This window comes from Gymnogyps californianus, chromosome 1 (assembly GCF_018139145.2).
Source record: "Gymnogyps californianus isolate 813 chromosome 1, ASM1813914v2, whole genome shotgun sequence".
NCBI lineage: Eukaryota > Metazoa > Chordata > Aves > Accipitriformes > Cathartidae > Gymnogyps > Gymnogyps californianus.
This window is the reverse complement of record NC_059471.1, coordinates 157,273,017-157,293,026: the sequence shown is the minus strand read 5'-3', so window position 1 is coordinate 157,293,026 and position 20,010 is coordinate 157,273,017. Positions and strand designations below refer to the sequence as shown.

Here is a 20,010-nt window from a genome sequence, read left to right as displayed (position 1 = left end):
CCATCCAAAGATCTTAAAACTGCACAGCAAGATGAATAGCGTATTGTCATGGTATAATATCTAGTGAACACAAGCTATAAAATAAAGGGGAAAATGCATTCCCTAAGGTCCCAAAGTTAGTGAATGTTCTTTCATTACTTTACATCTTCCGGGCACTTTAAAGAAAATAACTAATTATTGCTCACAGTACCCAGGAGGCAGAATCAAGCTGCATATAGCATTTGCAGTAAAAACCTCAGGCCATGCAAAATTTGTCTCATTTGATGTTTCAGTTTAAACTCAAAACAATCCAAATACATGGACATTTTGAGTGAATCTGAATCTTTATGATATATCGAAACATATGAAACTAATGTTGTTATGTGAAACCAAGTGGAAATGTGTAAGGTTTATTGAGTTTTGCTTTGTTTAAATCCAAATGCCAGAAGAAAGCTAGGAGAGGAATGTACTGTATTTATCAGGTTTTAACCAGAAGAAGAATGCTAGCAGAGGCCATTGTGAAACATGAGTTTCATACCAGTTTAGGTAAAATACTTAAGACCCTCAAGTAATGAAGAATGACTACAGGTTATTAAGAACTGCACAAAAAATTACTCATTATCTCCACTGTGGAGATTGCACATACACACGTGTTGATGGCAGATGTGTGGAATGTCTTTGGCTGCCTTCACCTAGAAGAAAAATCCCTCTCTCCAATTCTAGTGAATGGCAGGATTGGTGGATTATGAAGTGTTTCATATAAATGCTTCATAAGAGAGGTTTATAAATCTCAGTGGAGAAGTCAGTCCAACTATCATCTTCACTCAGCAGCTCGTATTTCTTCAGAACAAAGCCTAAAAGTGGAAGGAAAATGTGCTCTTCAGGCCCTGTATCACCAGGGGGAAACGATCCTTTCAGGTTTGCAGTGAGATTTTCTTTCTGCAGAGGCAAGGGGCAACACAGAACCACAGATCCTCTCACCCAAGGTTTTATTCCACGAAACGGTTGGTTGGGACCTAGGTCCCATGGGCCATCCTCCTCCTTCATCGACCTTCTTCATCAGCCTCTTCTTTCTCAGTCTATGTGAGAACTAGGAAGTCACTGGGGCACGCAACATGTTTTCCGCTCAACCGATGAACCTAGAAGCAGGTGCAGGACAGCTTTGAATAGAGCTGAGGAACCTCTCGACCCTCTGCAAAAACGGTGCCTGCCCTACTGACAGCAGACCCCTGCCGCTGAAGTGATCGGGGGAAGACGACAGGGAAAAGGCCAGCGGGACACAGCCGGGACGGCCACTCTCTCCCCCGTTCCCCACCTCCCAGGGTTTCCTTTACCACAGCCCCAGGGAAAAGCTGCGCCTCGTCAGCGACCCCACTGCCCCACCACCACCACCACCAGCCCTGCACCCCACGGGAGAGAACCCTTTTTGCCGGGGACAGGCAAAGGAACCTGCAGGCGCACCCCGACAGGCGGCTTTACCTCAGCCCAGCCGCGGGGCCCCCTTCGCCCCTCGGCGCCGGGGGGGAGGCGGGCCCGGCGGCCCCCCAAGCCGGGCGCCTCCGTCCGCATAAAGGAAGCGGGGCAGGGCCGGGGCGGTGGCGGCGGGAGGGAGTGCGCTGAGGGGAAGAGCCGGCGCGCGTGGCGGGGAGGCGGCGCGGAGGGAGGGCAGCCCGGCTGCGGGAAGCGGGGCTCCGCGCTGGGACTGGTTCCTTCGCAGCCATTTTCTGTCCAACCAAACAGCCGATTTGCGGAGGGAGCCAACCAGGGCCGCACTGGAGGTTTGTGCCTGGCTCCGGCCAATGATTGGTAACCGGTTCCACTGCAGGCTCGAATGAAATGTCCGTCTCCCTCCCCGGGCCCCGGCGCTGCCGCCGCGCCGCCGCCGCGGGGACCAGGAAGTGGGGGGCGGTAGCCCCCGGGCCCCGCCACCGGCCGCTCGCCTCTTTGTGCGACCGGAGGCGCGGGGGCCGCGCGGCCGGGGGAGTGGAGCGAAGCGAAGCGGGCGGACGGGGAGGTGGCGGTGGCGGCAGCGGGGGGGGTCTCGGCAGGGGTGGCCGGGCGGCTGCCCCCGCCGGTGTCCCCCTCTTTCCGCGGGGCCAGGCGTGAGGAGGTGCCCCCCCCCTCCCGCTCCGGCTCCGGCTCCATTTTGTGGCCTAGGCGGGAGGGGGGGGGGGGTGTAGGAGGCGGAGACGGGAGCGCGGTTGACCGGCGGCCGTGTCCGCCGCGGGCCGGGCCGCGGCCGCTGGGGCGCGGGCAGGCGGGGCGCCCGGCACCCCTCACCGCCCGCTGAGGTCGCGGCGGGGCACCCGCGGGGCGCACGGCTTCCCGTCGGGCCGGTCTGGCGGCCGCCGCGCCCCCTCGGCGGCGATTTCCCTCTCGGCCCGCCGGCCGCGCTCGGTCTGCCCCAGGGCCCCGCTTCCCAGCGGCGGCATGGCGGCCGGTGGCGGGGGGGGGGGGACGGGCGCGACTTTGTGGCGGCCGCGCCTCGCCGTGCGCGGGCGGAGGGGGCCCCGCTCTCTTTTGTTTTTGCCCGGCCAGCGCCGCAGCCCGCCGAGCCCCCTCCCCTCGCCGCGGGAGCGAGGGGCCGGGGCCCCGCCGCGCTTCTGGTGGGCCCCCACCACGCCCACGGCCCCTCGCCGGGCCGGGAGCCGGGCAACGGGGGCGAGAGTGGCCCGGCCTCTCGGCCCCCGCCGTTGTTGTTGAGACCGAAATTTCCTTCAAGGTCTGGCGGTGTTTTGCAGGGATAAAGAGTGTAGGGCGAGGCCCCGGGATGTGGTGAGCGTACCCGGGTGCCCGTGCGGGCAGCCCGATCCGGGCACGGCGCTTCGGGGAGGGAACAACAGGCAGTGGTGTGCAGGAGGGCTCTGGCAAAAAGCTCCCAGCCAGCGGGCAGGTGCAGGTGTGCGGCCTCTCCTCCCCACAGGTCCGGGAGGCTGCTGCATTCAGCACGGAAATCACAGCCAAGGTGACGAACAATAAAGTTGCTAAATAACTGGGGACGCATTGTCTTGTTCGATTTGAAAACAAGGGATCGTGATAGGCGAGGTCTCTATTGCAGAGATGCAGGCTAGGTGAGAGGAAGACTTTAAGGCTATTTGTGTAAGTAGGAAGGTTTCCCGCTCGTGCCCCTGCACTGGCTGCTGTTGCATCATTGAAGGGCATGAAATCAGGAAGTGAGATCGATCGGCTGGCACAGCCGAGCAGCATCCACAGCTTATCCCGTAACACACGCAGGTAGGCGAGAGACGGGACTGTGCCATTCTCAGTATCTACACAACTGTTGTGTGTTTGGCAAGTGTTCTTGGGCATACCTGTGTGTGCCGGCCACTGCTCCATCCAGAAATTACGTAGTTGGTGATCCTGAAGAGTATTGTGTAGGTTATTCACAGACAATCATATTGGAAAACAAAAAAATTTCATGTGTTCTAGTAATGTTTCTGCAGCCGTGAAGCAACGCTGGTTAAAGAAAGCTTCCTAGGTCCTGCTGCAATACTGCAGCAATAGAAAATCAGTCAACTTCTAGCTTTACCAATTTCTTCGAGGCTTAACCAAAAAGATTTCATTCTGCAAAGAACTGTCATGTAAAAGCTACCTAGTGTGCTTGGATTGCTTTTGGGAGGGCAAAATAATTGATGACCCGAACATTTCTAGGCAGTGAGGGACATAGAAATCTGGATTTCAGCCCTTGAATGGGCTCTCTTATATGTAGTAACCTTTGCCTATCTTGCTGATAGATGGAAGTTATTGTCAATTAAAAAAAAAAAATCATTGCAGCTTTTTCAGGAGAAGCTCAGGCAAAATAGTAGCGAAAAGCAAAACGGAAGGAGCCGCTTTGGGCATTATTCACAGTCTGGTTTTAATTGGCTTGCAGGAATGGAGAAATGGTGTTTATGCATAATCATTAGCATAACGTTCCTAAACAATAAGCTTAGTGATTACTTTTTTTTTTTCCTTTGCTTATGTGGCCTATGGCATGACAGTTATAACGTTAAGGGAGGATCCATCTGTAATTCTCCAGGAGACCCAAGATGGTTTAATCTGAATCATTATTTGTGAGCTCTGTGTGAGTTGCTTGTGCTCTGCATTGAGTGGGGGATTATATATGGTCTTGGCTGCTAGCATTTACAGCTATGAAATTATATTTGAAAGAAGTCAAGAATACTGGATATTACTCTTTAGACTTTAATATTTGACAATTACAGCAGTTCGAAGTTAGATAACCTCTTATTTGTGGTAATAATTACATGAAGGGAGGCAGTATATAGAAATTGAGTGAAAAAGATTGTTCAAGATACTTGAAGATAAGAAACGTTAAATACTATGAAACTTTTAAAGTCAGATATCTTGTTTTGTCAACGTTTTAAAAAGGCTTGCAAGGCTCTTCCTTTAGTGCTTTCAAAGGCAAATCTCTAATGTCACTTCACCTTTAAAATTTTGCTTAGAAAGAAACTTTTCAGTACCGAGTTCTGCAGTAGTACTTTAGAGAAACATGGTATTTGGAAATTGATGTTTTAGTGGCAGCATGCTTGTAAAAAGTAACTATATATGTGCATACTAAACAACATGTAAATAACATCAGTAGAATAAAAGGAAGTGTCAGCAAATTTGATAATTTTGACTGAAAATACTGGCCTGGTCTGAACTAGCTTTGTAAACCTCTTACTTGCCCTGTTGCTTGAGAGGAATAAGCTCTTGGCACACTTGACGTACTACCGCAATGAAGGAAAAACATAACCAACTTACAAATGTTATTAAACTTATAAAAGAAAAAGGCAGGATTTATGGATTGCTGCTTTAATAAACAGATAAGCTTAGTTTTTCCCAAAAAGTTAGAAAAGCATTAAAAACTTCACGTGGAAAGGTAATACAGGGCTTTCAGTCAGTGTTGCAGGAGGAAGGAGGTGGTGGTGCAGTCAGTTCAGCACTGCTGCCCTCTTCCAGCTTCTGCAAAAGCAACAAAACTGCCTCCGTTCCTCCATTCATCTCAGTTTTTTCCCTCCAGCTTCTTTCTTTTACTGCCAAAAAAGAGAAGGCATGGAAACTCAGTTTCTCCTGCTTGCTCTGTATCACTGATCCACTCCTACTTGATGTAAAAATATATGCATTGCTAGTCCACCCAAATATATTGCAGCTAACCATGCCCTATTTGGATTTCATAAGGGAAAGGTTTCCTCTCCGTGGTCCAGGAGAAGGGGCCTGGCGCAGCATAGATGGTAACGAGCCTTAGTGATGCTGTTGGGTCCTCTTGCCATCAGTCTGCTTCTCCTAATGTTATTCTGCTGTGGAGGAAAACACTGAATGTGAGAGATTAGAGGAGCCCGAGATGGAGAGAGACAGTGCAGCATCTGTTTGTGTTCTAGGTGTGTGCTAAAGGGTTTTAACTTTACATTTTTGTGCATCTGCTGGAACGATGTCCTGTGAATGCATTTACCAGTTGATGTTTCTTGCTGCAGGAGACACTGCTTTGCTGCCAGGTGAGAATTCAGGGGGAAATAAGGTTCTCCAGAAGTCATTGAAAAATAAAAGGAAATTAAAATTGTATTTTCAATTAAAAATTCTTTCTGTATTTCTGTTTAGGAACAGCAAGTGAGGGTGCAGAAAGCTCAAAACTTTGTTGTCTCTGCTGTTACGTACTGCTTTACATGTCTTGTGATAAGGTGTGGTGGCAAAATTAATCTACAATGACTGATGTGGTTACTACCTACAGCTTTAGTTGTCATTTCTGTCCTGCTTCTGTGGCAGGGACAACTGTGATGAAAGTGTACCAAGTGCTTCAGTTCATTGCATATCATTTGCTGCTGTCCCTCTTGTAGGGTAGCAATTTTGGGAGACAGGGTGGATAAATACCACATGAAGTACTTAAATCACAAGAGGCCTTTGGTTTCCCCTCAAGAGACCAGTTTTGCAAATGATTGCCAGATAACTTCCCCATTCTGAAGACAAAATCTTGTTTCTTTGACTCTATTTTTGCCTTTTATACTGATGTAAGTTTTAGACCCTTCCTCTCCTCAGTGCTAACAGGTCTGGGCTTGCGTTCTTCTTTAGTTATTATTTAGCTGAGCTGCTGATACTGCTCTCTTAAGAGAGCTCTTAAGATTAAACAGGATGCAAGATTTACTTTGAGATACCGATGTTTTATTAATTCAGTATAGATGTATTCTAGGAACAGTCTGAGTTGTGGGCAGCTGACAGGAGCATATTTTTTTAAGCATCCTCCAGAAAATTTTCTACCAGATGTCAGTGTAAACCTGTATGTTTATTCACTTGCGTCTTATCACTGAATTTTCTTTGATGCCCTTGATCTGAAATATTTCTCTTTCAACATATTTCTCAGGTTAATTTCCCTGGATCCATTAATTCGTATGTTCCTAGTAATATTCTTTTTCATTAGAGATAAAAAAAAACCCCAGAAAACCACCAGCAGAAAACTTTGTGCTGCTGCTCTGTATTCGGATGCTTTTTGCAGTGTATCACCGAATATTTGGGTTGAGTGTCTTGTACTTACTTGGTTTCTCTCCCTCATTGTTGATAAAAATCAGATGATGGCATCGTCACTTTAGAGACTGACAGGTTGTCACTTCTGATATGCTTAGTGCTCAGTCTTGATTCAGTCAGTATGTGTATGCATGGAGGAGCTTCAGTGTTTTCCTAGCACTAAAGGCTAAGGATAATGTACAACATGCAATAAGTGCTTCTTGCAGATGTGTGCTACTAGACCAACGTGTTGGAAGCCCTCCTCCCTTGTGCAATTCAGTAGCCGCACAGGTGTAGGAGACACTGTCTTGTATTAAAAGACATTGTAATGTCTGCATGCTGAAACTGCCATGCAAATGGGATATATAATCTGCAAATAGGTACTTTTCTTTAAAGAAAGTTGTAATAGCTCCAGGGGCTAAAGCAAAATCTGAGAGGAGAGTTCTTGCCCATCTCAACCTCTTAGGATTAGATCTCCCAGGATTCTGCCTGTTCATGAAGTTTAGCATCTACTTCCGTCCAGAGAAGTAGCTCTTCCTACTAAAACGTGGCAGTGTAAGAAGTGTTGTCCTTTTAGTCTCCCAGTGACTGCAGTTACTGTAGGCAGGGTGTTGTTTCTATGCTACATTGGACTGCTGCCTTTTTAGAATAACTTCAGGGACACCGAAAGTTTAGTTTGTTTTGTGTTTTTGTGTGGTGGTGGTGGTGTTTAGAGGGGGGATTAATTAGCAACAGTGTATTGAGAGCAGTGTTTTCTCATTTTCTGAGCATTGTATTGTGTTGTATGTATTACAGACCTTGTGCTGAGCTGACAATCGTATATGTGGTGATTGACTTGAGTTTTGAACATCTGAAATTAAAACTGTAATACTTGAATGTTTAACTGTGTTCATTATGAGATGACTAGGATAGTAGTGGCCACGTTTTTCAGCAGGGTTCAAAGAAATGCTAGTAGGGTGACTAGATGGTATATTAATTACAGTTGCTATATTCAGATGCCTAGATCTAGATTTGAATTAAATGACAAATCTGACTGAAATTCTTCCACCAAACTTACTTGGATTGAAGGAGTGTGTAGAGGTGCCACTCCTTTTCTCACCGTGAGGCCAGCCAAGCTGTGGAAGAGGCTCGCTGGGCAGGCTCTGTCCATGGAGGTCTTCAAGATGTGGCTGGATAGAGCCCTGAGCAACCTGCTCTGAACTTGGAGCTGACCCTGCTTTGAGCAGGGGTTGGACTAGAGTCCTCCCGAGGCCCCTTCCAACCTGAATTATCCTGTGATCCTGGATTAGGACCTGGTTATGCTAAGCGTTATGCAGAAGGGTGTTGCGCTGTCTGTAATCCCCTGTCCCAAGGTTGTCCTGGCAGCTAAAAGTCTTTCCTAAAGTAATACCCACAGAAGTAATTTCAGTTGATGTTAAGCTGTCAGTGCCTGTTTTCTTTATCTGAGACAGATCTGCCTTCTTCTTTTGTAAGCCGTTTGCTGTCAGTTTTGCTAATCGCTGTTTTAGATTCATAACGTTGATAAGCTTCCACTCAAATTCTCACTAATTGTGAAGTAATACATACTGTAAGTAGATATGGAGATGTGCACACAGAAAAGAATAAAAGCAAAGATAGTACCTTGAGGATGCATTAGTCTAATATGGCCAAAACTGTCTACAGATGCAGCGGAGGTTTAAAAGAGATTCAAGCAGGAATTGTCTTTTGAAGGTAAGCTGGGCTAATGAAAGCAAGATGGTTTCTTAAATAATATTGCTGGGTCTTGGCAATAAAGATTCAGATGGGGTAGCCTGCAGGACAGGTGAGCAAAAACCAGTGAATTATCACATCACTGCAGAAATTTGAAGAATATTGCAATCCTGGAAGAAGGAAGCATTTTAGAAGATATGTTTCATAGAAGACTGAAAAAGGAGAGGGGAAGAAACATCAAGGCATTTTAAAATAGTACTGAGGCTGAGTAAACTTAATGCTTAAATTTTGTGGAGACCCAAATTCTAGTAGGGATCAGAGAGCCGAAACTGAGAACAAGACTGCCAGAAAATCCTAACTTAATTTTGGAGGTAGCTTTTGGGATTTACCAAACTGCAGAATGTTAATTGCTTCAAATTGCAGAAGGAAAAGAGAGACACGACTCTCTAATGATGGGTGATGTCGATTTTGGTGATCTTGACGTGCAGGATTGTGATATCCTTGCATTGTCATTACAGCGAGCTGAGTAAGCAAACTGCAGACCCTTTGGAAAATTGAAAAGCAATGTTAAATCTTCCAACAAAGAATCTGCAAAATGCAGACAAAGCGAATTTACGTGGAAGTTGGCACATGGAAGGCTAATGCCTAAAACGCTACCCTTCCTTTGGGCAGAGCTGCTGTGTAAGAAGTGAAACTGTTTTACAAAAGCCCATCAAAAGGGACCAGAAGTGCTTTTAAAAAAGCAGTGTGTGTGTAATATTCTGTACAATGAAGAGGTAGAAGGTTTTTTTTCCCTCTTAAGCAGCTCCTAAGGCTACTTCCAGCTGTTGTAGTATTGCTGTGAATGTGAGCAGTGCTCGGGTTACTTGTGCATCTGTGGCCAAGCGTAGCACTGGACATTGCGTAAAGGTTTGAAAGCAAAACCCAGCCCTGTGGCCACAGGCAAAGTGCAGATTAGAGAGAGGTTAAATTGCTCATATTTCTGGGTAGGTATAAAAATAGCACAAGACTGCTTCTCCCTTCCTCTTCAGGCTGATGGCTCTGTAAAGAAGTGAGCTGCATGGTCTCACTGGCAATGACCACACGACCCTTTGGGGCAAAGGTGGTTTTCCAAAGACACCAGGGTACCTGCGCAGCTGGTGTAGGTCAGCGAGTGAATCGAGCTGGGTTCTGCCTCCCACGGGGCTGTGTGTGTATCTCGTCAGTAAGGCCGGCTGCTCCCGTTGGAAGCAGCTGGGGTAGGAAGAGGGAAGGATGGGAAGTGCTGGTCCAGAGAAGGAACTGTATGAAGTGTAGAATAGGAATGGAAGAGCTGATTTTCTAGCAAACGGGTAGATAAACAAATGCTAACAGAGTTGTTTGACGTTAAACATAGCCAAGAAAATTCAGGGCAAAGGTGAATCTGGTGCTGTGCATCTAAACATGTTCAAAAATATCTTTGGATTTGTGTGCCAGTGTTGAAAGAGTTCGCATGTGCTGGGAACCCCTTCTCACGCCCTAATTTTTGCATTGTTTCCTCTCTCCAAAAGAAGCATTATTAAAGCATGTGACTGCAAAAATACCACCTTACATGAGAAGAAGCACGGGAGCTAAACGTTCTGCAGAAGTTTATTTTTAATATACTAATTTTCAAGGCACCTGCAAGTGGAAAAAAAAGTCAGGATTGTCCAAAAATTTTAAAAAGCTGGAGACTTGAATTCAAACTTACATTTGGCACTGCAAAAATAGCCCCTTCGGAAGTGGAACTGTTGTCTGCCATGATTTTTTATAGGTCTAAGCTTTCTACTGAGCACCTGCTGATCGTGTTTAAGGAAATTAGTTATTCCTGTAAAAAGGCAAAACATAATACGGTAACAGGTTACATGGGCTGAAGCATTTGCTGTTGCAAGAATGCACGTATATCTGCATGTTGTGTGTGGTAGCAAAATGTGGATGGAAAAGGCACTGATGTGTTGCATTGCTGTTGTGGCAAGTCCTCACTAAAGAGGTGTGAACTTCCAAGGGATGTGGGAGGCATCTTCACCTCTTCTGCAGAACGAGGAAGCACAATATATGCGATGTCTCCGAGTGGTGAGACAGCAGGCTGCTGAGGAGCCTCTGGGCCACAGCCTCCGTTCGGAGCAGCCCTGTGAGACCTCTTTACTTGTTCACAAAGTAGGTTTCCTAGTAGATGTTGAGACTTGCCAGCAAATGGCTGCTGATGATCTCGGTAGTTTTGTCCCATTTGGAAGGGTGAAGTCAGGCTTCTCCCAGACTCCTCCAGCTGAAACATGGTTGGTGCCTCCCGGGACAAAGGTCCCTAGCCAGGGAGGGAAGTGCTGGCTCTTCTGGCTTCCCTCTTTCTCCTGGCATTCAAATTACCTATTAAACTGTGACCCCGTCTCTAAAGCCTTAAGGAGAAGACTTCTTGTTGGCCAGCACATCAGAACATTGTGAGAGGAGCACTGAAGGATGCCCAGAGGAGCGAGGCAGGGCAGGACCAGGGAAGGCAAAGGAAAACACGACTCAGAAGGCACCTAGGAGTGACTGGTGTCTCAGGGAGGATGAGGGTGCAGAGCTGGTTCTGAGGTCTGGCTAGGAGAAGTTTGTCAGTGGGCTTGACACAAGCTGTTTGGGTGGAGGGTAATGGTGAGTGAAGGATGCACTCTGTGTAATAATTGTAGGTAAAGCATTCAGTGAGCAGGGGGCTGGCGTAGGTTTGGAGGGTTGTTCAGATGCCTTGACCTGTTCTGGTCGGACTCTCATGGGCATGACACAAGGTGGCTATATATGTGCTGCGTGAACCAAATGTTTCTGTGCATGGCCTGTGCCTCTGGCTGAGTTTTTGGGGAAGCTTCACGAAACAGTTTCACTATTTCCACTGTCAAGAAAGCTCAGTAATGAGAGAGGGGACACTGTTCTCAAATGACAAAATATTTATGCTTTGTATAAATTGGTCTCATAGTTCTAAGCTGATGAAAGTGCTGTGTTTCAGCAATAGCTGCACTTAACGGTTTAACAAACATACCTGAAAGGTTTCCTTCTTCTGGTTGTAGATGGATGGTGATAGCTCCACAACGGATGCTTCTCAGTTAGGAATTACTGGAGATTACATTGGTGGCAGTCATTATGTGATACAGCCTCATGATGGTAAGAAATGTTACAGTAAATACTACTATTTCTCTGTGTGTATGTATACGTTGTGTGTGTATATATATTTCCTTCCAGTTCTTGTATAGTTCTCCGCTCTCTTCTCTCAAGCTAATAATTTGCAATTGTTTGTATTCATAATGCCTCACTGTATAAAGCGTTTTTTCTGCAGTCTGAAGGTGGGGGTTGGATTTTTCAATGTTGACACTGAGTCCTTTGAGGTGATGACAAAAAAATTGATGTTCTAGGAAACAATTTGTATTTTGACATGGCATTAAGAACACTTGGTGTTCAGCAGCCACGTACATTTCTGTGCATAATGTGATAAAGATGATATCAAACAACCATAAAGGTACCTTGGTTTTGCATCTGTTTTTTTAATTGTTTTTACATTGTTAATACACTGTGCTTTCAAAGGTCTTCATCCTTCAGTGTAAGATTTTAAACTGACTTAATTATTGCCTGCTGTCTATCAAATACAATTTCTGTTAACTTTTCTGTATTTCATTAGACACAGAGGACAGCATGAATGATCACGAAGATACAAATGGCTCAAAAGAGAGTTTCAGAGAACAAGATATATATCTTCCAATTGCAAATGTGGCAAGGATAATGAAAAATGCCATACCGCAAACAGGAAAGGTAATACCCTTGTCCGGTAAAGAAAGTGTGTTAATAAGTTTTATTCCTTCCTCTGAGTGAACTTGAGCTGGTAGAACAATGTGTTTTTCCAAATGATCCTGGTTTATTGGAGAAAAGCCTTATAAAAGAAGAGGAAAAAAAATCTGAGCAGGAGGTGATTGAGACCAAGTCCATTTTTAGATTTCTGAAAGCTTTTAGTAACTGCTGTAATTAGAGTATCCAGAACAGTGCTCTTCATAGGGCTTTCAAGAACTTTCTTTTTCTAAGATGTGTTCTCTGAAATTGTCATAACAGGTCAGACTTGGTGACAATCCCGTATCGGTAAGAATATTTTCTATGCAGTTCTCTCTTACAAAATGTAATCTGCTTTTATTGAGGTGCATAAGATTTGGAATAAGTGAACCATTTTGGACGAAATAAAAATCCAGTCCTCATCCTGAAGGAAAGAGAATGGTTAGTCTTCCATTGCCCAAATCTTCACATATCCAAATGCCAAAATGACCTAAGAAGTCTGCCTTATACCATGTCATAGATAAGGCCAGATATTGAAAGATTTATTTTATTTCTTCTAAGAATAGACTTTTTAATCCATTCTGTTGAGCTGGTGATTGTATAAGTGTTTGACCGTTCCACCTGTTTATCTTAAACCTTTGCAGGGCTCCTGTTACTTGCTGTTTCTCTATTGTATGCCAATACAATTCCTGCCCCGTAACATTTCCTCTAGCTAAAGCTGATTTCTTTTCTTTTTTTGAGATCACTCTAAATAGAAGCAAGACATAATTTACTTGCATCTGCTTGTACTTTCATAGTGTTCAGGGCTTTCTGGAGATCTGGGTGTTACATTTATATCTTTGCTGCGAAAATCTCTTCAGTAGTCCATATTGTCATAAATTTTTAGTGATCAAGATGAGATTTTTCTGCAAGAATTTAGCATATGGGATGTCGAGCTATCTTGAAAAATCAGGGAGGTTTTTGTGAAAAACTGCAAGGGAAGCTGCTGGCTGATGAGTACTTCTGAAAATCTCACCCTATGTGCCTGAAAATATCAGAGGAACTAGTGAAGATTCTACATACGGTTATTGCTTCATTATTTTTTTGAATACAAACAGGTTCTTCTCATGTGAAGAATAAGAATCTTAATTATTATCATCTTTCAGTTGGCTCCTGTCGGCTTCCCAAATAATCATGAGTAATGCTTGCTGTTATTTTAAGTCAGGTAAATTACTTTTGTCCAGCTGAAAACCATAATCAAATTTACTTATGTCATTCTTGCCAGGGGCATATGTTTGTTCATGTGAATTCTCATTTGGAAAATTTATACCAGAATATTAAAGCATTAATGAGGCTTGCTGCTAGGCATATATTCTAGTCCCTGAATCTGGTCAGGATAAAAATATTTGTCATTGCCAAATTTGTGGCAATGTCCTGCAGTGGGGTTGGAACTGCTGGGTCTATTAAAAGGAAGATGGAAGTGGGCTATGACATTGCTTAACTACGCCTTCTCTTTAAACCTGTTCATTACAAAGTAAGCAGTACTGAGATGCATCTACATGTAAAAGCTTGTACAGAACATAGTTGCAACTTCAGGAGATCCTGGCAGTCGGCTGTGCTGCTTGAAATAGTAAAACTTAAGTTAAAGTCATGTTGCAGCTGTGCTTACATAGAGCAGTGATGACATCCAGTGGTTCCCTTACATATAGGTGTTGCCTAAATGGGTATTATCATCAGGTTTTGGGATGTTTCCTTTATTATGTAGTGTATTTTTTGTTTAATCTTCTTGTGTTTTGATTAGTCATTTTATGATACTTTTTCCTTACTAGATTGCTAAGGACGCAAAGGAATGCGTGCAAGAGTGTGTAAGTGAATTCATCAGCTTTATAACGTCAGAAGCAAGTGAGCGGTGTCACCAAGAGAAAAGAAAGACCATCAATGGAGAGGATATTCTCTTTGCCATGTCTACCTTGGGGTTTGATAGCTATGTTGAACCTTTGAAGTTATACCTCCAAAAATTCAGAGAGGTTGGTATATACTTCAGTATTTCCTCATTTATTTAACCTGGTTGTGTTTATCCTTAGCTCCCTGTCATTGTGATTATTTAATGGATAACTTGCACAGTATCTCACAGCTATTGTCAGGGACTAAGGTAATGTTTAAAAGCATTCCAGAGGATATCAAGAGAAAAAAGAAGTAAGCAAGCATTTTGATTGGACTTGCTGATTCAAAGTAGTTAAAGCTTTCAACTGAATAAATTCTCTAATATATTGCTAGTAGTAAATCACTCTGTTCTTTAAAGGTGCCTATTAAGAATACTTAATTCGATCTTTGGGTTCAGTCAATAAAACTGTACTAGACTGCATCCTCTGAGGAACTAGCCTAATGCCTATTGTTTGTTTGGGCTTCAGATCTGCAAAAGAAAAAGTTGTTTTTCTCACGTTGGAATAATGATTCACATGGAAGCCTATCTGCTCTAATGGTTTTTTTTTAAATGTTTGTGGTTTGTTTTTTTTTTTAGCCTGTCCCTCAGTTTGCTTTTGATTCATAGTACATGCTAGGTATGTGATCCAAGCAGTTTAATTTATCCCTTCTGTAGCAGAAAGTGACTTTTTTTGTTTCCTTTCAGCAATTTAAACTTTTTGAAAAAGAAGTTGTTTCTGCTTGGGTTTTTTATTCTGGTCTGCCCCTCGCCTCCTGTCTGGAGACCGAAGAGAATTATGCTTGCTTGCTTCTTTACTTTGGTGTTCTTTTACCTCAGAATACCAGATTTAACCAAACAAATCAAAGGTATTTTTATCCAGTGACCTCTCTTCCTCATAGTTCTGAATGAAGAAGTTGTTCAGGATTAAAATAATCCTGGGGAAAAAAACTCAAATTCTTTTTTTTTTTTTTTTTAAATGTGGATCCCTCTGTTGATATGGCTGCTTGGTTTTATTGGCATGAGTGAAGCAGGTATGTCTAAATCGGCAGCGCTGTAGATAGAGATGCTCTTCAGACTTTCTTTGTTCTGTAAACCTAAATTTTATAATTAATGGGGTCAGGCTTGCTAATGATATTTAATTTGCTGATAGCACTTGAAGCTTCCCCTTCCCAGAAGGTCATTTGCTGTGATAACTGAGTAACAGGAGGTATAATCTACAAGTTGACGTACCGCTGTGTGCTGTATTTTTCCAGTTCTGTGTAGCAGTTGCACATGCCATCAAAGTACTGTATGTGCTTTAATTAAAAATGCAAGTAGTGCCTAGCTAGTTTCAGTACTTCTGGAGAAGTCTGAAGTGGGTCCATGCTACTTTCATTCTGAAGTGTCCATTTTTGCAGACACATATGCTGTGGTAGCAGAGTAGTGGGATTGGGTTTTAATTGTATGGATGGAATGGATGGTTTTGCTCATTAGTTTTAAACCTCCATTCCAGCTAGTTCTGTCTTCAGGGTACCATATATAGTGAAATATTTTTTGTAGCTTAGTATTTAGTCTACATCAAACAGTTGCAGAGAATACTTTTTATACCTATATTATTTTCTTAGATGTTCTTAAGTAATAGCATAGAGCATCAAACTTGTAAAACTGCATGCAGATGACTGGGAGCCTTGGCTTTCTGTGCTGATACCCTTTCTGGCTGTAGTCCTTGATGTGGGAAAAGAAATCCAGTGTCTTGGTTTTAGATGTCAACTCTTAGTTGTATGATGATGGCACTTGTGTGTGGTTGGTAAGCAAATGTTGCACATGCTTGGTAGTTCTGAGATTCTGTGATTTCTTGTAAATGCTCTTAACTGCTCCTGGATTACTGCAGATCTTTGACTTTCTGCAGAAAGTGAAAGCCTTTCTTAAAACTACACAATCCTAGTTTGCAGTTTTTGTTTGAGGAGTATGGCTAAGATGAAAAACACCCTTCATATATTCTTGTTCTATACACGTTCTTAAATCCCATAGAGTTTTATAGGTCTTGGATTTCAAACTGCAGCTGCTGCACAGTGACTCTTCTGCAAGTTCCAAACCTTGGCTAGAGCTCCTGGGGTCTTGAAACAATCTCAAGCCAACTGTACTCTAACACAAATTCTTCTCCCTCTCCACACCACACCCCCCCCTCCCTCCCCCCTGCCCCCCGCGCCCTTCCAGGCAATGAAAGGAGAAAAGGGAATTGGGGGAACAGTTACAACTGGAGACGGTCTAAGTGAGGAGCTCACAGAGGAAGCATTTAGTAAGTAATACTTTTTAATTTATTATATTATTACTATGGCTTTTCTAAAAACGGCACTTCCTTTAGACATCAGAATTCTTACTTGAGGAATACATCCTGGACTGGCCACATGTTACACCTGTGATCCATTGAGATTTTCATTTGAGATGTCTGGAGGATAACCTGTGCTCAGATAAACTCCTCCCAGTCAGTAGAATTTATGGTTGGAATGAAGTAATACAGTGACAAATGATGACACTCTAGTAACAGCTAATGTCAACTGTGGAATATTTTTAAATGCATACATTAGTGCCAGTATTTTTCTCCACGCTTAAACGCAGACTGTAATGAAAGGTGCAAACATTTTTTTTTCTCCGCCCCCCCCCAGCTACATATTTAGGCCACATTCGTTCTACTTGCAAGACTGCTGGGGAAAAAGTAAAATAAACTCCACTTGATGACTTGAGGAGCTCGTCTTTGAGAAATGAGCCAGAGAAGAACATCATCTTCGTATAATTCTAAACACTCAGTATTTCTTATATTGAAACGAATGCACAGGTTGGCAACTAAGAGGTGTAGGGCAAGGAGCATCATATGCATTCACTGTAGTTTTTCTTCCTTATACTCTGAATTAAAGCCTGACAGTTGTTGGGACTTTGCCTTGGTTTTGTTAATGCTAGATTCTTGGATGTAGTCGTCACCTTGGCTTTTAAATGTTATGGACTGGTAATCTTGAAGCTGATACAAGAATTAGGAGGCGCAGCTCTGTATCTACTGATGAGTTTTTCAAGTACCTGATAAATCTTCTGTTTAAAATCACTGGTAAACTACTGAACTAGCAAAAATTCAAAGCCTGAGGAGTGAAATGATGTATTCAGGGTCTGAAACACACTTTTCTCCCAGTATGATGACTTGGCTCTGTAAAACATACCAACTCTTCGGGTCTCTTCTGGCCTGGAAGATACACTCGTAAAACTGGCTGGAAATTAAGAATCTAAACCTAAATACTGCAGGGGACTTACAGAAAGCTTTTTTTTTTAATATGACTATTGTAATTTTATAATTAAAGATTAGGCAATGCAAATAGTAAACTCTTATCCATACTCACTCATACGTAATAGCTCTGTTGGTTAAAAACTAGTAAGACACTAGCACAGCTATAGGCCCAACTTATTTACCTTGTGTATGTTGCTAATGGTTTCTAGGTTGCAGCTGTTGGGAGTCTGTCCAGCTTGGAAGCTTCTCAAATCAATATATAGAAGTTGTTCTAAAAGCTTTATTTTGCATATATTCTGATTTGCACTTCAAGCATGTAAACTGCAGCTCAAGACTTGAGGGAGAATATATAGTTGGAAACTTCTGATGGTGTCTGCGTCCAGTATCTTGTTTTGTATGGGCAAAGAGGCAAATTCACAAAAAGTTTCTCCTCTGGATGCTCGTGCTCTGCTTAGCCTGAGTACAATGCCCACCAGAAAATGGAAACCAGAAAAAAGGAATCCCCTTACATCTGTGCATCCTCTGTCCCCTTCCCAAATTTGATATGGTCCCTGTTAAACAGCAGAAAGCTGAAGATCTGCTCCTAGTCACTTGTTCAAATATCTCAGGCCTGGGAGCCTCAGAGTGCTCTACGAAATAAGCCTTAATTTGCTGTGATTTGCAAAGAGCAGCTTTGGAGGCGAATATTAAGTCTTGGCAGGATGCAAAGGAGATGTTACAGTAGTAGTAGAAGAAGGAGAACCATAGGGGCAGCTATAGGTCTGTTCAGAACAATGGTCTCGCTGCAGCAGTAGCAGTAATACCTGTGCTACTGTGGCATAACCCTTAGCTCTTTGTCTTAGCCTAATACCAGGGCTGGGTCAGAGGCTTGGCATTAAACTGCGTTGGATGTGGAACATACGCATCGAAGGGCAGTAAAATTTTGGACCTGCCAGAGCCACTTCTCACCATGATCTTAATGCAACTCTTAACTTGCAACTTAAGTATTTGAAAATTAGTACAATGAAGGTAGAGAAAAAAAAAAACAACCCAGCCAAAAACCCAATTCAAAAACACCCAAGCATCAGCTTTCAAATGAAAGCTGTTAGGATTATACTGTGTTTTCAGAATTTTTTTATGGGTTTATACGTCTTATGTATACATAGTAACAGCCATACTTCATAAAGAAAAAGGCCCCATTGTTTGTCTTCTAGCGGAGAATGTTATGCTACAGTGACTTAACTTACAACTTTTGCTGCTTTGCTTCCAAGTAGCAGTTGTAACATACCTACTCTGAATGTCAGAGAGCTCAACGTACATGTTATTGTAAAGGTTTATCTTAGAGCATCACTCCCTGTGTTTTCTCTCTAAATCTCAGAAGTACTTTTTACTCTGTTCATTGGCCTCCTCTCTCGTGTATGAAATTCAGAGCTCTCGTGAGTACCTTGAAGGGCATGCTGAAGTTAACCAGCGTAATCTGAGGCTCTGGCAGTGCCTTTTTTTTTTTTTTTTTTGTCACTGCCTGTCTTCTGTTCATCTCTGCCTTCCATGGGGCTTCCACATTACAGAGTCCCTGATGGATCCTGTTATAAAGAAGCGCAACAATTTCATTGAGTTCCTCACGCATGTGTATGCTCAAGTGCTAACCTTATGTCTAAACAAAACAAACTGAATTCTCCAGGTTTCTTGGGATATTGGATGCTGGAGTTTGCCATCCTGACCACTGAAAAAGCAAACTCCACTCCATTTGCTAGCGTACAGCTGTGTGTTCTGCTTCAGATACGTACAGGGGAAGAACAAGACGCAGTCTTACTTTTAGATTATCTGATGCAAAATTAAGTTGAATTTTGTTTAAGTGTTTCTTCTTAATGGGAATAAACTTGTTTACTTGTAACACTCAGTAACAAGTGTGTCTATACACAGTGTAGGATGGTAGCTGTCAGGAGAGGAATGGCTCCATAGTCCTGGAGTAGACCACAATTAAAGGTTATTTAATGGTGACAGACACATCAAACAAGGCTCTGTGTATCCTGTAGTTCCCATCTGACTTTCTTAAAATGCTCGCTCTTTCAGCTAACCAGTTGCCAGCAGGCTTAATAACTACAGACGGCCAACAGCAGAACGTTATGGTCTACACAACATCATATCAACAGGTACTGTATCCCGTCCCCTACTCTCCCTTCTGCTGCTAAAATTCAAATGCTAATTCAGCTGCCCTGTTCTGAAAAATGAGAATGAATTTTATTTAGTCCTTCAGTGGTGGCTGTCATGACATTCCAACACTGTGACAATTCAAGGCTGCTAGCTGCGATGCAGTTTCAGAAAAGGTGCATTTGAATGTAACCTTGCATTTTCTTTCTCTAGATCTCTGGTGTTCAACAAATTCAGTTCTCATGATTTGAAGAAAACTTTGTATGTGGGAACACGAGACGGAAAAGCTGTGCAACTCTAACGAAGAGGCAGTTTTAATGACTGGTGAAGAGATTTATCTCTTTGTATATTAAATAGCTGTAATGTAGCTACCAGAAGCTTGACTAATTGAGGTGTGAGTTCTGACTCAAATCTTTTTCATGATGATTTTAAAAAAAAAAAAAAAATTGGATTTTAAAGGTATTAAAGTATTTTTGTTTTGTACAAGAGTTTGTTGCTCTGTATAACTCCTGTATGCATTGTATATTGCAATTTATTACTGTCAGAGATTTGTAGACAGTTTCTTATTTTCATATTGAATCATGTTACTTTTGTAATTCAGGTAAACAGCTGGGTTAATTCATGTTTACCCTTTGAATAAAATTGTAAGGGTAAAGTTCATTTTTGAATGCAAGTTCCCTTTATTATAAAGATTGAGTCGGTCTTGGTTATGTAACTTGTCTTGCATGACAACCTCACTAACTTTACATGTCAGCATATTTATTGAAATTTTGAAAGGGACTTTTTCTTCATGAAACTA

The 20,010-nt window shown here is 43.0% G+C and overlaps 1 protein-coding gene and 1 long non-coding RNA gene across 5 annotated transcripts; one reads left to right on the top strand and one right to left on the bottom strand.

Moving 5' to 3' along the window:
• Positions 1–322: 322 nt before the first annotated feature.
• LOC127027415 (uncharacterized) lies at positions 323–1,517 on the bottom strand. The gene is made up of 3 exons (XR_007767801.1): positions 1,459–1,517; positions 961–1,118; positions 323–833 (listed from the first exon to the last, which is right to left on the bottom strand). It is a non-coding gene; the product is annotated as an uncharacterized LOC127027415 (long non-coding RNA).
• Positions 1,518–1,676: 159 nt separating this feature from the next.
• On the top strand, positions 1,677–19,871 carry NFYB (nuclear transcription factor Y subunit beta). 4 transcript variants are annotated; one of them, XM_050915387.1, is made up of 8 exons: positions 2,925–2,944; positions 3,038–3,213; positions 11,178–11,271; positions 11,783–11,913; positions 13,734–13,931; positions 16,025–16,106; positions 19,134–19,213; positions 19,425–19,871. In XM_050915387.1, exons 3-8 carry the CDS (start codon positions 11,178–11,180, stop codon positions 19,455–19,457), a joined length of 618 nt encoding a protein of 205 aa, XP_050771344.1. In that variant the 5' UTR covers positions 2,925–2,944; positions 3,038–3,213; the 3' UTR covers positions 19,458–19,871. The 4 variants fall into 4 exon arrangements, with proteins under 4 accessions (XP_050771368.1, XP_050771359.1, XP_050771344.1 ...); XM_050915411.1 differs by lacking the exons at positions 2,925–2,944; positions 3,038–3,213 and adding an exon at positions 1,677–1,757; XM_050915402.1 differs by lacking the exon at positions 3,038–3,213 and having other exon boundaries at positions 2,779–2,944.
• The last annotated feature ends 139 nt before the right edge of the window (positions 19,872–20,010 follow it).

What these genes read in the sequence shown, in the direction of transcription:
- NFYB (XM_050915411.1), top strand. Translation starts at nt 11,178, where the DNA reads ATGGATGGTGATAGCTCCACAACGGATGCTTCTCAGTTAGGAATTACT. An exon ending in TGTGATACAGCCTCATGATG is followed by an intron (nt 11,272 to 11,782) that starts GTAAGAAATGTT and finishes GTATTTCATTAG; the next exon opens with ACACAGAGGACAGCATGAAT. An exon ending in ACCTCCAAAAATTCAGAGAG is followed by an intron (nt 13,932 to 16,024) that starts GTTGGTATATAC and finishes GCGCCCTTCCAG; the next exon opens with GCAATGAAAGGAGAAAAGGG.